Raw genomic sequence first — 13,396 nt, forward strand, 5'->3', positions numbered from 1 at the left:
TGGCTTCCAATGGTCCTGGGTCACAAGTTTTTATTGATGATGATGTGTCTGAAGACAGAAGCAGATGGATGAATCTGAAGTGTACAGGGCGATACTTTCTGCTTTCTAAAAAAGTAAATATGTCCCATTACTTTTGAGCCCATGAAATGAGGAGGCCTTTGTAGAAAATTTGGTTGCAATTACTACATTTTTCACAGAATATTTTTGTTCAACCTCTTTACTTAAACCTGAAAGTCTCCACTTCAATCGCATCTCAGTTGCTTCATTTTACATAAAATATGGTGGCATGCTGAGGCTGGATCACGAAGATTCAGTCGCTGTGCAAATATTTCTGGACCCAAGTGTATGTCTGGTGGAGGAGGGAGATCTCTGCTATGGTGGGGGAGACATCTCTTTGGACCTAAGTTATGTCTGGTGGAGGATGAAGATATCCGCTACGGTGGGTGAGACATCTCTCTGGACATAAGATATGTCTGGTGGAGGAAGGAGATACCCGCTACGGTGGGGAAGATATCTCTCTGGACCTAAGATATGTCTGGTGGAAGATGAAGATATCTGCTACGGTGGGGGAGACATCTCTCTGGACATAAGATATGTCTGGTGGAGGAAGGAGATACCCGCTACGGGGGGGAAGATATCTCTCTGGACCTAAGATATGTCTGGTGGAGGATGAAGATATCCGCTACGGTGGGGGAGACATCTCTCTGGACCTAAGTTATGTCTGGTGGAGGATGAAGATATCCGCTACGGTGGGTGAGACATCTCTCTGGACATAAGATATGTCTGGTGGAGGAAGGAGATACCCGCTACGGTGGGGAAGATATCTCTCTGGACCTAAGATATGTCTGGTGGAAGATGAAGATATCCGCTACGGTGGGGGAGACATCTCTCTGGATCTCAGTGAACAACGGTCCTTTCTGAGACTGAGATGGCAGATAACAGGGAACAATAGACATAAAGTAACTGCACATTACATGTAGAGGTGCCGCCCCCACGCCAGAAACCGGGCTGCTCGGATCCAGATCCGCAGTGTGGCTCGAGGGGTCTCCGGACCCGGGGGTCTCGAGGACACTTCAAATAAAAAGGGGTATTGGTTGTATGTGGGATTTTCTATATAGTCCATGACACCACCCACGGCGTTTGGTAAGATGGGGTACCACCGCTGCTATTAGGGAGCACCCGGGGGGCGTTGGAATGGCAGCTTGTTTTTAACCCTCCGTGGGTAGGGGTGGATGACCCGGGGCCCAGTGTCACTGTGCTGAGGATGGTGACTGCAGGGGCCGGCGCGCCCGGTCGGACCGGGGGATGTTAGTGTACTCACAGTCAAAGAAATCACACAAGTCCAGCGGTAAACCAAGGTTCCAGTGGCCGGCCGCCGCGGCCGGGTGTATTCTGGTCCGTCACCCGGGGTGATGGTCTGTGTCACTTTCCTCTGCACTGTTTTTAGTTCTCTTTGGACTTCCCAGTGTAGAACACGGGTGTCCGATTCCAGAACTACGGGTGGGAGCCTTGCCCGCAGACGCAGACCCGTGGGATCTAAAGGGGCCCTGGCGGATGCAGTATCCCCCGCGGTGGGCTGCTGGTCTGCTCTTTTGGGACTTTGGGTGGGACAGGACCTACAATCCTGTCCTCAACTGGTGAATTAACAAAGTCGGTGGTTCCGGTCCTTGCTTCAGAGTCCAGGTACCCCCTCTGTGCACGGTTTCCGGGTCGGTTCTCCGGTGTCCGTACCGGCGGGCTTCTACCCTGTCCCTGTCCCGGTCCACCTCGGATCTCCGGCAGCTGTCTTCCCGTCTCCTGACAGACACGGACCACCGTATGCCACCAGACCAGGCGTTTTCCTTTCGCCTGGTCCCGCCCACTGGTTTCTTTTCTACCCTGGGGGGGTGACTAGGGTTTTGTCGGCTCGATGTAACCCTATGAGGGAAGGTGTTGTGTGGGGGTCTACTTTGTGTGTGACCACCTGGCGGCGCCAGGGCGTCACATAGACTCTGTAGACTGTATGGGACTAATTCTTTATTGCATTTGCAGCTCATTTTGTCACGTTTTAGGTGTTTTTCGGTCACTTTTTGCACCCATCTGCGGTTTTGTATTGTTTCTTCATCTTTGTGGATTGAGTTTGGAGTTTCCAGATCTCGGCTGATTCATCAGTTGCGACTTTTCAAAAAGTGGCAAACTTTCTGCAAAATGCCGTCCAGTGATTTCATGCCTGAAATTTGGGGCCAACATTTGTTGGATAAGCGACGTTTTTGATTTGCATTTCCATTTTGTGCAAAGTTCCTGCATTGCTTGCGCCATTGTGATCCATTTGGCACAATAATTGTCAGCCTATAGCTCGCAGGCGATGTATCAGGACCTACACTTTATATTCTTCCCTGCTTTCGGTTTATTAACCAGTAAACTCCCAGTTAATTCTGTTCCCCAGTAAAACCCAAACTGGACGTGAAGCCACCACAGAGGGTTACACCAGGACGCCTGGTCACGTGACGCGGGTCTCCTCACAGACCGCAAAACTACAACTCCCATGATGCACCGAGGAGTGGCTGGCCGCTGTCCAGACCGTGGAGAGGGGAATGTGGCTGGAAGCCGTGACGTCACCGGTGGGTGCGGCCACGGGCAGAGTGTCCCCGCTTCCAGCGAGTTGTATGGCCGGCGTCCCCTCCTGCTGTTTGTAGGCGGAGACCCCCGACTCTCTGGGAGGAGCGGCCGCTGCACAGACAGACTGTGAACCCGAGAAAGAGGGGAAACAAAGAGCGAGCACCCCGGGGAGAGGAGCGCAGGGACCGGCGGCCGGTATGTGGGGACAGATCCCGGGGCACGGACGTGTGTGTGCTGTCACCTGCATTGGGGCTCCGCACGGGGCGCCGGAGACGGGTGGCTGCGCCCTGGCACGGCAGCACGGCTCAGCATTGCATGTTGTGGACGTGCTCGGCCAGACACGGATGGCTGGAGCTGCTACACAGGAAGGGGGAGGACGAGGGTCATAAATGGCCAGGAGCACGGCCACCCCTGGCAGGCTGCGCCCAGCTGCTGCCACCTCCCTGTGCCCACACATGTGCACTGCACTTTGCATTATGCGGCTTGCCCTGGATCAAGTTTTCAAATAACTCTTGGTACTTTTCCCCTGGGGTAATGGCACATCTGTCATAGGGCTGTGTCTGCTATGACCAGAGCACGGAGAGCGCTGCCACCTCTGCTGCTGATGGGGTAGGATGCAGCGGAGCAAGAAGGGGGTGCCAGGCAGGAGGCTGGGGAGACACAGGAGGGGGTGCCAGGCAGGAGAGCTGGGGAGACACAGGAGGGGGATGCCAGGCAGGAGAGCTGGGGAGACACAGGCAAGTGATGCCAGACAGGAGGGCTGGGGAGACACAGGAGGGTGATGCCAGGCAGGAGAGCTGGGGAGACACAGGCAAGTGATGCCAGGCAGGAGGGCTGGGGAGACACAGGAGGGTAATGCCAGGCAGGAGGCTGGGGAGACACAGGAGGGTAATGCCAGGCAGGAGGCTGGGGAGACACAGGAGGGTGATGCCAGGCAGGAGGGCTGGGGAGACACAGGAGGGTAATGCCAGGCAGGAGAGCTGGGGAGACACAGGCAAGTGATGCCAGGCAGGAGGGCTGGGGAGACACAGGAGGGTAATGCCAGGCAGGAGGCTGGGGAGACACAGGAGGGTAATGCCAGGCAGGAGGCTGGGGAGACACAGGAGGGTGATGCCAGGCAGGAGGGCTGGGGAGACACAGGAGGGTAATGCCAGGCAGGAGGCTGGGGAGACACAGGAGGGTGATGCCAGGCAGGAGGGTTGGGGAGACACAGGAGGGTGATGCCAGGCAGGAGGGTTGGGGAGACACAGGAGGGGGATGCCAGGCAGGAGGGTTGGGGAGACACAGGAGGGGGATGCCAGGCAGGAGGGCTGGGGAGACACAGGAGGGGGATGCCAGGCAGGAGGGCTGGGGAGACACAGGAGGGGGATGCCAGGCAGGAGGGCTGAGGAGACTCAGGAGGGTGATGCCAGGCAGGAGAGCTGGGGACACACAGGAGGGTAATGCCAGGCAGGAGAGCTGGGGAGAGACAGGAGGGGGATGCCAGGCAGGAGGGCTGGGGAGACACAGGAGGGTGATGCCAGGCAGGAGAGCTGGGGAGACATAGGAGGGTGATGCCAGGCAGGAGGGCTGGGGAGACACAGGAGGGTGATGCCAGGCAGGAGAGCTGGGGACACACAGGAGGGTGATGCCAGGCAGGAGGGCTGGGGACACACAGGAGGGGGATGCCAGGGACACAGGAGGGTGATGCCAGGCAGAGTGTGCCCCTGACCCTTATCCTATCCTCTCAGTCATCCTGTCAGGGGGCTCGTACTGACACAAGAGACCCCCGTGTATATATGTTGTGTATTGGCACCAGGGAGGGTCTCTGGCTCATGTGCTCCGTGTCAGCCTGTTCTCATCGAGTAGCTCATCTGTCACTGTCTACAAGCCATTCTGGGATCTGCTGTCCGCCTGTATGACATGACCTTATCATATAGACAATTCCTTATTTAATATTCTCAGCATTGAGATAATTACTAACATGTGCACCGATCCTTTCATGAAGGACACGTGTTTGGAATGTAATGGTGCCATGACTGCCCGCCAGATGCCCGCTGCCTTTTTACAAGTTAAAAGGAATCTGTAACCTGACGAGCCCCCCTGATATACAGCATCCCTCGGATTCCTAATAAAGTGACAATGTGAGTGAAATCGCTGACCCCCGTAAAGTGCCAGTAATGAGCAGCTTCTCCTTATTGACCCGTCTGAAGTGTGGAGAGGGCTGACTTGATTTTTCCTGCTGAAATCTGCTCGTGGTTAGCGGTCCAGCAGTGTGAGTCCCTGCGATGCCGGTGCTGCTATCTGTGCTGAATAATCCTCTTTATGGGGGGAATGAACCCCTATGGGTATCCTATAGGGTGATACATTAGCCCCCACATCACACCTGTATGAATGAGAGCTCTCCGGGGGGTAGCATTGGCATGGTGGGCACCCCTAGCTTAGCTGTAGTTGGGCATTTGACAGATGTCCTGATTTACAGTAGGATTTGTCCTGATGATGGATGGGAAGAAGAAAGGCCAGCGTGTAGTTACCATGGACATCATTCCTCCCTCCTGTCTGCACCACGTTTTACACATGACCCCCGGTCTGTAATTAGGTGGGCCGCTTTATGGAGTGACATGACCCGTGCTGCCTGGTGAATTCTTGTCTGATGCCGGGGTACATATCATAATACAGAGATAACATGGCTCTAGCCTTCGTCATCCATAGCCTGTATTGTTGTGCCTGGGTCAGCTCGTGCTCACCTTTCTCTAGAATTATACCAGGATGAGGTATAACATGGTTATTGCGGGTGCCATATTAATTTTTTCTTCAAACATAAGGCATGCTGATGTTTTGGTACACGTTACTATCTGTGATATGTAGGGTGGGACATCTTGGTGACGCAGGATTACACCACGGTTGACAGTTGACCCCACCACTGTGACCTGCACTAATACATCAGGCAGAGCCACAGATGGCAATATTCTCATATTTTCCATCAGAACTGCATTTAAAAAAGTTCCCATAGATTCCCCCATAGCTATAGGTATTACCATAGTCGAGAACTTTAAAGGACAATGGGGGGAATTAGAATCTTCTTTTTTTTTTCCTCTGATGATCCTTCTTGGGTATTTAATTATTTATTATATCTGTTGGGTGATCCCACATATTAAAACTCGGACACATCTTAAAGGGATCGACCACCAGGTTTTTGCCATCTAATATGAGAGCAATATCCTGATTCCAGCAATGTGTTGCATACTGGGCTACTTGCTGTAGTTTAATATTTTAGACACAAGAGATTCACTAGAGGTCTAGTAAACATGCTGCCATGTATTCCTCCATATTTATCAGAACTGTATAATCCTGCCCCATCACTGATTGGCAGCTTTCTGCCTGTAGTGAACCCAGAAAGCTGCCAATCATTGGTGAGGGCGAGGTTATTCAGAGCTCAGCATTTAACTGGTAGAACTGCAGGCAGATGAAACTGTTATTTTATCAAAATGACAGCAAGCAGCCCAGTAAGTGATACATCTCTGGAATCAGGCTCTCAACTCTATAATGGTGCTATCATATGGAGTAGAAAAACCTGGTGATAGATTCCTATTAATATATATATATATATATATATATATATATATATATATATATATATATATATATATATATATATATATATATATATATATATATATATATATATATATATATAATTTTTTTTTTTTTATTTAAGTGTTGGAGTGGCGCCTTAAATCAAAGTCCCCTGACCCCTGTCTTGTACTCACCTGAAACCGTCTTCATCTTTTCCAGCGTCACTGCAGTTGTTTTCTAGCGATTTGTGACCTGCCGGCAACTCCCAGTGTTTCATGGAGTGTGCTGTAGGTCACAATTCAATGTAAGTCTATGAGGGCCTCATTCTGGCTCTAATAGACTTGTATGGTGAGCTTGTGACCATTATCTCTGACTGCCAGCCAGTCAAAAGCTGCAATCACAACATAATCCAGTGGACTGGAATTATACTTAAAAAAGGTGAAAACATTGGTGGTGAGTATATTGCTAGGGTCAGGCACCTTTTAGGTTTAAAGCACAACTCCAGCACTGAAAAAAAAAACACTGAAGTGGTGCCATAGGTACTTGTTGGGCCTGTATATGGATACAAAATAGCCATGACAGCCAAGTTTATTATTAGATGTAGATTTCTTTAATACATTTGCCACATTTTATTTTGGGTTAAAGCTGGTCCATAGGTTTCCAGTCTAACTACATTTCCCCAAAGTGTTTTGGACTGAGGCAGTTTTTTCATGCTGTGTTTATGGTGTTTTTTACCATTCCGTCTATAAGACTTGGATAAATCGTGTGATTGGCCGTGAAGGGGCTTTCTGACAGTCGTATGGGTTTTTGTAGTCGCCCATGATCGTGGCGCCGTGTCTTTTCAGTCTTCCCTGTGTTGTGAGGACAATAGAAACTGGAGCTGTTGAGTCCCCGCGTTTCGCGCTCTTTGGCTGCTCATCACTGTGGACGCCTGACATACATCGCACCTGATCCTTACAAGGTTCCTATTTTATTGGTTTACCTTTTAGTTTGTTCATTCACATTTACAGTGCTTCATCAAAGCATTTAAAGCAAGCCTCATCATATAGGTCTGTGTCAATGTACACCATGAATATGTGAACACAGCCTTACAGGGGTTTTCACAACTTCATAAACGGTTAATATTGGAAAGTGCTTGTAAAACGAAGCATCTTTGCAGTTCACTTGTAAAAATCCTCTCTGTTCTCAAGAACAAAGGGATTCATTTTATAGTTTGTTGCTCAGTTACATGTATTAGATGTGGATGGTCTCTGAGATAAGGGGCGCAGCGCTGACAAGATCATTTCTATAGAGCTAGTAGTGGCTGTTGTAAAGCTCAGCAGATCACTGGATGCGGCCCATTTGCGTCTCTGCTCTCCTGTCGTGTTGCTGGTAGCATTGGAAAGCACACAGCTCAGGGACAGCAGCTGAAATGTCACCAGCGGTGTGGCAGGGCAGCGGTGTGGCAGGGCAGCGGTGTGGCAGGGCAGCGGTGTGGCAGGGCAGCGGTGTGGCAGGGCAGCGGTGTGGCAGGGCAGCGGTGTGGCAGGGCAGCGGTGTGGCAGGGCAGCGGTGTGGCAGGGCAGCGGTATGCTCCTGAAGATGGTTGATGAGAACTATCCTTGTAAAGCGGTTGAGTGAAGCTAACATACTGATGATTTGTCCATAGACACCTTCACCGATCAGTGCGAGCAATAAGCAATGTATGGAGCTGCGATGTTTTGCTACTTTCATCCCTTACATCTGCTGCTGCTTGTGCAGATATCCTGATTGGTGGGGGTGCCGGGTGGTCTTATATTTGTAGGAAGGGTTATTAGTTATCTGGTTAGTCCCAGGTAACCGCTTTATTTTTCTATAATGACAGTCGTGTAGACTTCTAAGAAAAGATCATTACACTAGTCTCCTATCCCATGGTATCATAGACTGTTAAACTCTATGTTTTGTTATACTTTTGCTGGTATGTATGTTAAAAGTATTTGTTCTCTGTTAAATAAAGTTCTTGAAATGCTGCTTATGTATGAAGCGTAGCATGTGATGAGCAGTTGGCCGCTGTGCACACTAACGGCTGTCTTCCCCTCCCTTTCTCCCTCTCCAGATGTATTGTGTCCTCCTTGTACATAAGGAATGCTCCGTTCTATGAAGTCCAGATGCAGTGATGAGAGTACTTGACTTTGTGAACCATCTGAAAAGTATTACTCTTGGATGTAAGCAGAACGATGACCAGCGATCTTCTCCGTTCTCCGTAGTAAGATGGGGGAAGAAGCATGGAGAATTCGTAGGCGACCTGTCTCTGCGTAGTGACATTTACTGGAACCATTGAATTCCGCTACATTCCACTGCCCTTTCTTGTTTGGGATATGTCACTACTGGAATTCAGCTCTAGTTTTCGCCCCGAAGTTTATTCTCCTAAAGTAACACGCTTTGGTGTGAGAGCTCAGATTCCCGACCAATAGCTACAATGGCTCAGACGAGTTTGCTGCAGGGGAAACCGTTCTACTGCAGGGAATGGATCTTCCACAAGCTCCAGCACTGTCTGCAGGAGAAGACAACCTGTACGTCAAGCACAGCAACCAAACTGTCAGTGGTGGCAAACTCTGGCAGCAACGGAGGCAGCACAGGCAAGGGCAGCGCCTGGGGATTACTCTTTGTTGGAGGCCCCGGCAGTGGGAAAACAGCTCTTTGTACAGAATTGCTGTGGCCGAGTTCACCTGCGGGTTTACAACGGGGCTTACACCGCCAGGTCTTGGCCTGCCACTTTTGCAAGGCGCAAGACTCTGATACCCTTTGTGTGGGAAACTTCATAAGGGCGCTGGTTGAGCAAATTTCTCAAGGAGGGCTCATGCCAGGATATGAGGATAAATTGAGTGACCCCTCAGTCCAAAAACTTTTACAGCCTGGAGAATGTGAACGAAATCCATCAGAGGCCTTCAAGAGGTACAGTATTGCCGACCTGCCAATTGTCCTACTGTTTGTCCTCTGCAATTTGTTAGTGTATATACAGCAGATAATCCGCCATAGGTCTGATTGTAGAAAATCCATTGGATATAAAATAGGCAGAATAGGGGATGAAAGTTCCTAGAATCTCCTCCATATGCTGCAGAGATGATCTGCACTATAGATGGGCTAAAAATGTGGATTTACAATTTGCAGTTTAATTATTGGTGACTAATGTATTGTTTTTGTTTTATTTTGTTTTGCTTTTTTCTCACTGTAAAACAGCTTAAATTGGCAGCAAGGTGACCGTAGTGTACGGGGTGGCTAGCTCATCATAGCTTGGAAGGACAAATTGCCATAGACTAGTTGGGGGCCAGATTGACTTCTATCAGTACCCAGGAAATATGACCTTCCCTGGATATTGACCAAAGACAACCCAAAAAGTAACACTTATAGATTTTTCCAGTTTTCTGGTAAGGCAGGGGCCACACGGGGCACTAGTGCGATGCTCGCATGACACTCGGCTCACACTGGCAGCACAGCAGGAGCAGAGTGTCATGCTAGTATCCCTGCGACTGCGGTCCGACTGTACGAGTGGACCTCAGCTGCTGCAGGATGCGGGCCGGCTGTCAGGAGGGGCGGGCCAGCGCTGCGGAGGGGCGGGCTGGCATGGAGAAGGGGAGGGATTTATCTCCCTCTCTCCGCCGTAGCCGGATATTGCGATTCTCGCTCTGCACGCGCGGTACAGCGGTGTACTGCGAGTGCAGTGTGATTTTTTTTTTTTTTTTTTTCTTTCTCTCTCGCCCCATTCACTTGAATGTGTGCGAGAGAAATGAGTCCTGCATTACAGGTGCAGCATGCTGTGATTATTTTCTCAGCCCTAATCGGATTGAGAAAACAATCGCTTGTGTGTGCTGTCACACAGGCTAGAATTGGTCCGAGTGGAATGTGATGTTTTATCGCACTCCACTCGCACCGATTTTCTCGCCGTGTGGCTTAGGCCTTAATGCTCTGCAGGGTTCAGTTCTACTATTGTCCTGTCTCCTTTACATGTGTGTAAATCGATTGTCCATTATTATCCATAAAACGTTATTTCCGTCAGACTATAGTTCCTGCCAATTCCTGCTTTGCCCAAGTCACCAAATTCTAAGGGAAGCTTTATCTTTGGAGAAATAATAGAATTCAGCAAAAAGGAAAATGTAACCTATTCCTGGAGCATCCGCAGACTAGAATGTAATGTTCGTGGCAGTCTGTGTTTCCGTACATCGGGCAGAACAATATACTCTCAGGTCATCCTACTAAGCACAATACAATATTCTTTCAGCCAACCTGTTCAGACTGGCCGATCACACTTCCACTTGGTGTTATCACCAGGGTAGCCTCTATTTACACTGGACAATGTGCTGCCAAGGACAATATTCTTAAAGTGGTTGTCCACTACTAGGACAACCATTTCTCATTTCATGTTTGCCCCAATTAAAATAAAAAAGCTAAAACTCCTCTCCGGTGATGGCACCGTTCCAGCAGTGCCAGTGCTCGTATTCACGAAGGTCATGTGAGTTTGTGCGAGCCCCGCACCCAATCACTGCCGGCTTCTCTCTCCACCTTCGATCATGTGAGTTAGGCTAGGTTCACATTTCCGTTGTTTTGCATCAGTCACATGCGTTGCTTGACACATGTGACTGATGCGTTGTAAAACGGATGACAAAGAACAGAAATCGTTGTCGGACTTCGTTGTGTGCGGGGGGCGGAGCCGAGCGGGACCGTGGCGCTGAGGATGTCAGTGCCGCGGGGACTGCAGGGCTGGGGACAAGTGAGTGTGTGTGTGTGAGTGTGTACACATGCGGAGTGCGGGAGGGGGTGGAGCCGAGTGGGGAAGTGTCGGCCTCCTTGCACACGTATCCAGGGTAAATATCAGGTAACTAAAAGCAAAGCACTTTTTGCTTGGTTACCCGATATTTATCTTGGATACCAGCGTACACCGCTGAGCGCTGGCTCCCTGCACACGTAACCACTGTAAATATCGGGTAACTAACCAAAGCGCGTTGCTTGGTTACCCGATGTGTATCCTGGTTACTTGTGCAGGGAGCCAGAGAGAGCATGCGCAGCAAAATCCTACGGATCGTGCTGCTCAAAAAATGTTACAGGCTGCGTTGCTCCTGCCCGGCGGTCAGTTAGAAAACGACTGACCGCGATGCAGCGGATGCAACGCAGCATCATCAGTCGCAATCCGTCACTAATAGAAGTTTATGGGGAAAAACTGGATTCCTGCAAAATATTTTGCAGGATACCGTAATTCCTCAAGGCGACGGATTGTGACTGATGCAAAACAACGGACGTGTGAACCTAGCCTTAATCAACAGGTAGTGAAATCTGTGGCTGCTGCTCTCTTCCTGTGGATTACTTCTGCCTCCAAAGGTGAAGATTGAGACACTGGCAGTGATTAGTCGCAGGGCTCCCGTGATGGAATCTTAATGTCTTTACTTAGTTGTAAGATTACATTCACACAACTGTTACCACTTTTATATTCCTGTAAAACAAATGGCTGTCCCCTCTTGTGTCCTCCGTTTTTCCTTTATCCTTGGTAATAGATCAGTTAGACCCCATGCTGACGCTGCAGTTTTTGCTAAGTTTTCGCTGCAGTTTGTAGAGACCTTTTAGGCTAAGTTCAGTGTTTTTTTGACGCTGCGTTTTTGGCCGCTAAAAACGCACAAACGCACCCGCGGCAAAAAAAGCAGCAAAAAACGCATGCGTTGCGTTTTTGGCTGCGTTTTGCTGCGTTTTTCCAATGCATTGCATGGGGAGAAAACGCAGGAAAGAATTGACATGTCCATTTTTTTTTTAAGCTCAAAAACGCAGTTTAAAAAAAAAAGTTGTGTGCGGACAGCAAAAATAAAAACTCATAGACTTTGCTGGGAAAGCAAAGTCCATGCAGTTTTGAGGCTAAAAACGCACCCGAAAAACACACTGTGTGCACATAGCCTTAGACACCACAAACTACACGCTTTTCCTTTCCTAGTAAAGGCTATGAGATTTCAGATTTGCTGTGCGCATGTTGCTTTTTTTTGTCTGCAGTTTTGTGGTGACAATCCTTTTTTGCTTTTTTTCCCTGCGTTTTTCACCCATTGGTGACAAAGTTTTTGTTATGCATTTTTTTTTTTTGGCCACAAGATGCGTTTTTGGCCACAAGTTGCATTTTTTGTGGTTACTACAAAACTGCAGCGTGCGGACGTACCCTTAAAAACAAATGACATCTGAAGGAACTCAGAAGGAACTGTGAAGTACAAACTGTGTTCTATTTTTCATCCATTTTTTACAGGTCCCTGTAGACTTTAATGTTCGAGTCTGATCTGTAAAGCAGCTGAGAAAAAGACGTTTCCATTCTCATGAAACGGAGACATGGATCGGTTTTCAAAACTTATTTGTGCATGGTCAATGGAACTCTATGGGTCTGTGTCCGAGAGACAAATGCACAACACGAAGACGTGTCCCTACAGCGCCGCTCTGTCACCATTTGTAAAATACACAGGTTGTAAGGAAGTTGTAATGTCCGTCATCACACTACAACTCCCAACATCCTCTCTAGTAAAGGTATACAAATGCCATAGATGTCAGCTGTGCACTGAGCCCGTGCTGGAAAACACTGAGAACGTCTACCAAAAAGGGAACCGGCCGTTCTCAAGCTCCACGCCTATTCATTCCATTCACTAGATCTCCTTTAAGCATATATTTTCTGCAAAAATTTGACTAGTGGCCACTAATCTCCACAAGCAAACATGCAGTGTGAAGTATGGTGGATGAATAGAGAGCGGTCTGTCTGGTGATGATGGATGTAGATTGTAGACGTCCTTACATTGCGGCTAAGCTGTATTCTCGTAAAGCAGAGCTAACACAAAATAGTAGCCCACACTCTGGAATAAGTGGCATGTAAGTATGTTCAGGTGCTGTCCTCTACATGATGCTTAATAGGGCAAGCTCATCGCTGCCAAAGCCGTAAGAGCAAGAAGACCCAAGTATGGCAGCGTCTTCATGCCGTTCTAGATGGGGCACCTGGCAGAGAAAAGTGACTTTAATTAGTGAAGCTTTGCTGAGTCAATGTAGTTATAACATTCACAGTTAGAAGGATAATTAATTTCAGCTTCTGTTTTACTTCTTTCTTTATTGAATATGTTTGCGGCTTTTATGAGCTGTAATGGCCTCTCCAGGGGTACAGGATGGCGAACGGAATATTCGGAAGCCCGACAGTGAAATGGAGGGATCAGCACAATCTAAACGACCTTTCAAAAAGAGCGGAAGTGTGGTCTCCAGCTACTATGTCGGCCTTATCTTT

At 48.8% G+C, this 13,396-nt stretch overlaps 1 protein-coding gene across 4 annotated transcripts in view; it reads left to right on the forward strand.

Annotated features, from left to right (window-relative positions):
• The first annotated feature begins 2,593 nt into the window (after nt 1-2,593).
• The window catches only part of ANKRD50 (ankyrin repeat domain containing 50), a 113,949-nt gene continuing 103,146 nt past the window's right edge, over nt 2,594-13,396 (forward strand). For 3 of the 4 annotated variants that reach the window (XM_075348795.1, XM_075348787.1, XM_075348805.1), the window contains exons 1-2: nt 2,594-2,793; nt 8,228-9,066. In XM_075348795.1, coding sequence (XP_075204910.1) covers nt 8,591-9,066 — 476 coding nt within the window. In that variant the 5' untranslated portion in view covers nt 2,594-2,793; nt 8,228-8,590. Of the gene's footprint in view, nt 2,794-8,227; nt 9,067-13,396 lie in introns of those variants that run through there. The other variant, XM_075348816.1, reaches the window with a different exon arrangement.

Source organism: Anomaloglossus baeobatrachus, chromosome 1, assembly GCF_048569485.1.
Source record: "Anomaloglossus baeobatrachus isolate aAnoBae1 chromosome 1, aAnoBae1.hap1, whole genome shotgun sequence".
In the NCBI taxonomy this organism is placed as follows: Eukaryota; Metazoa; Chordata; class Amphibia; order Anura; family Aromobatidae; genus Anomaloglossus; species Anomaloglossus baeobatrachus.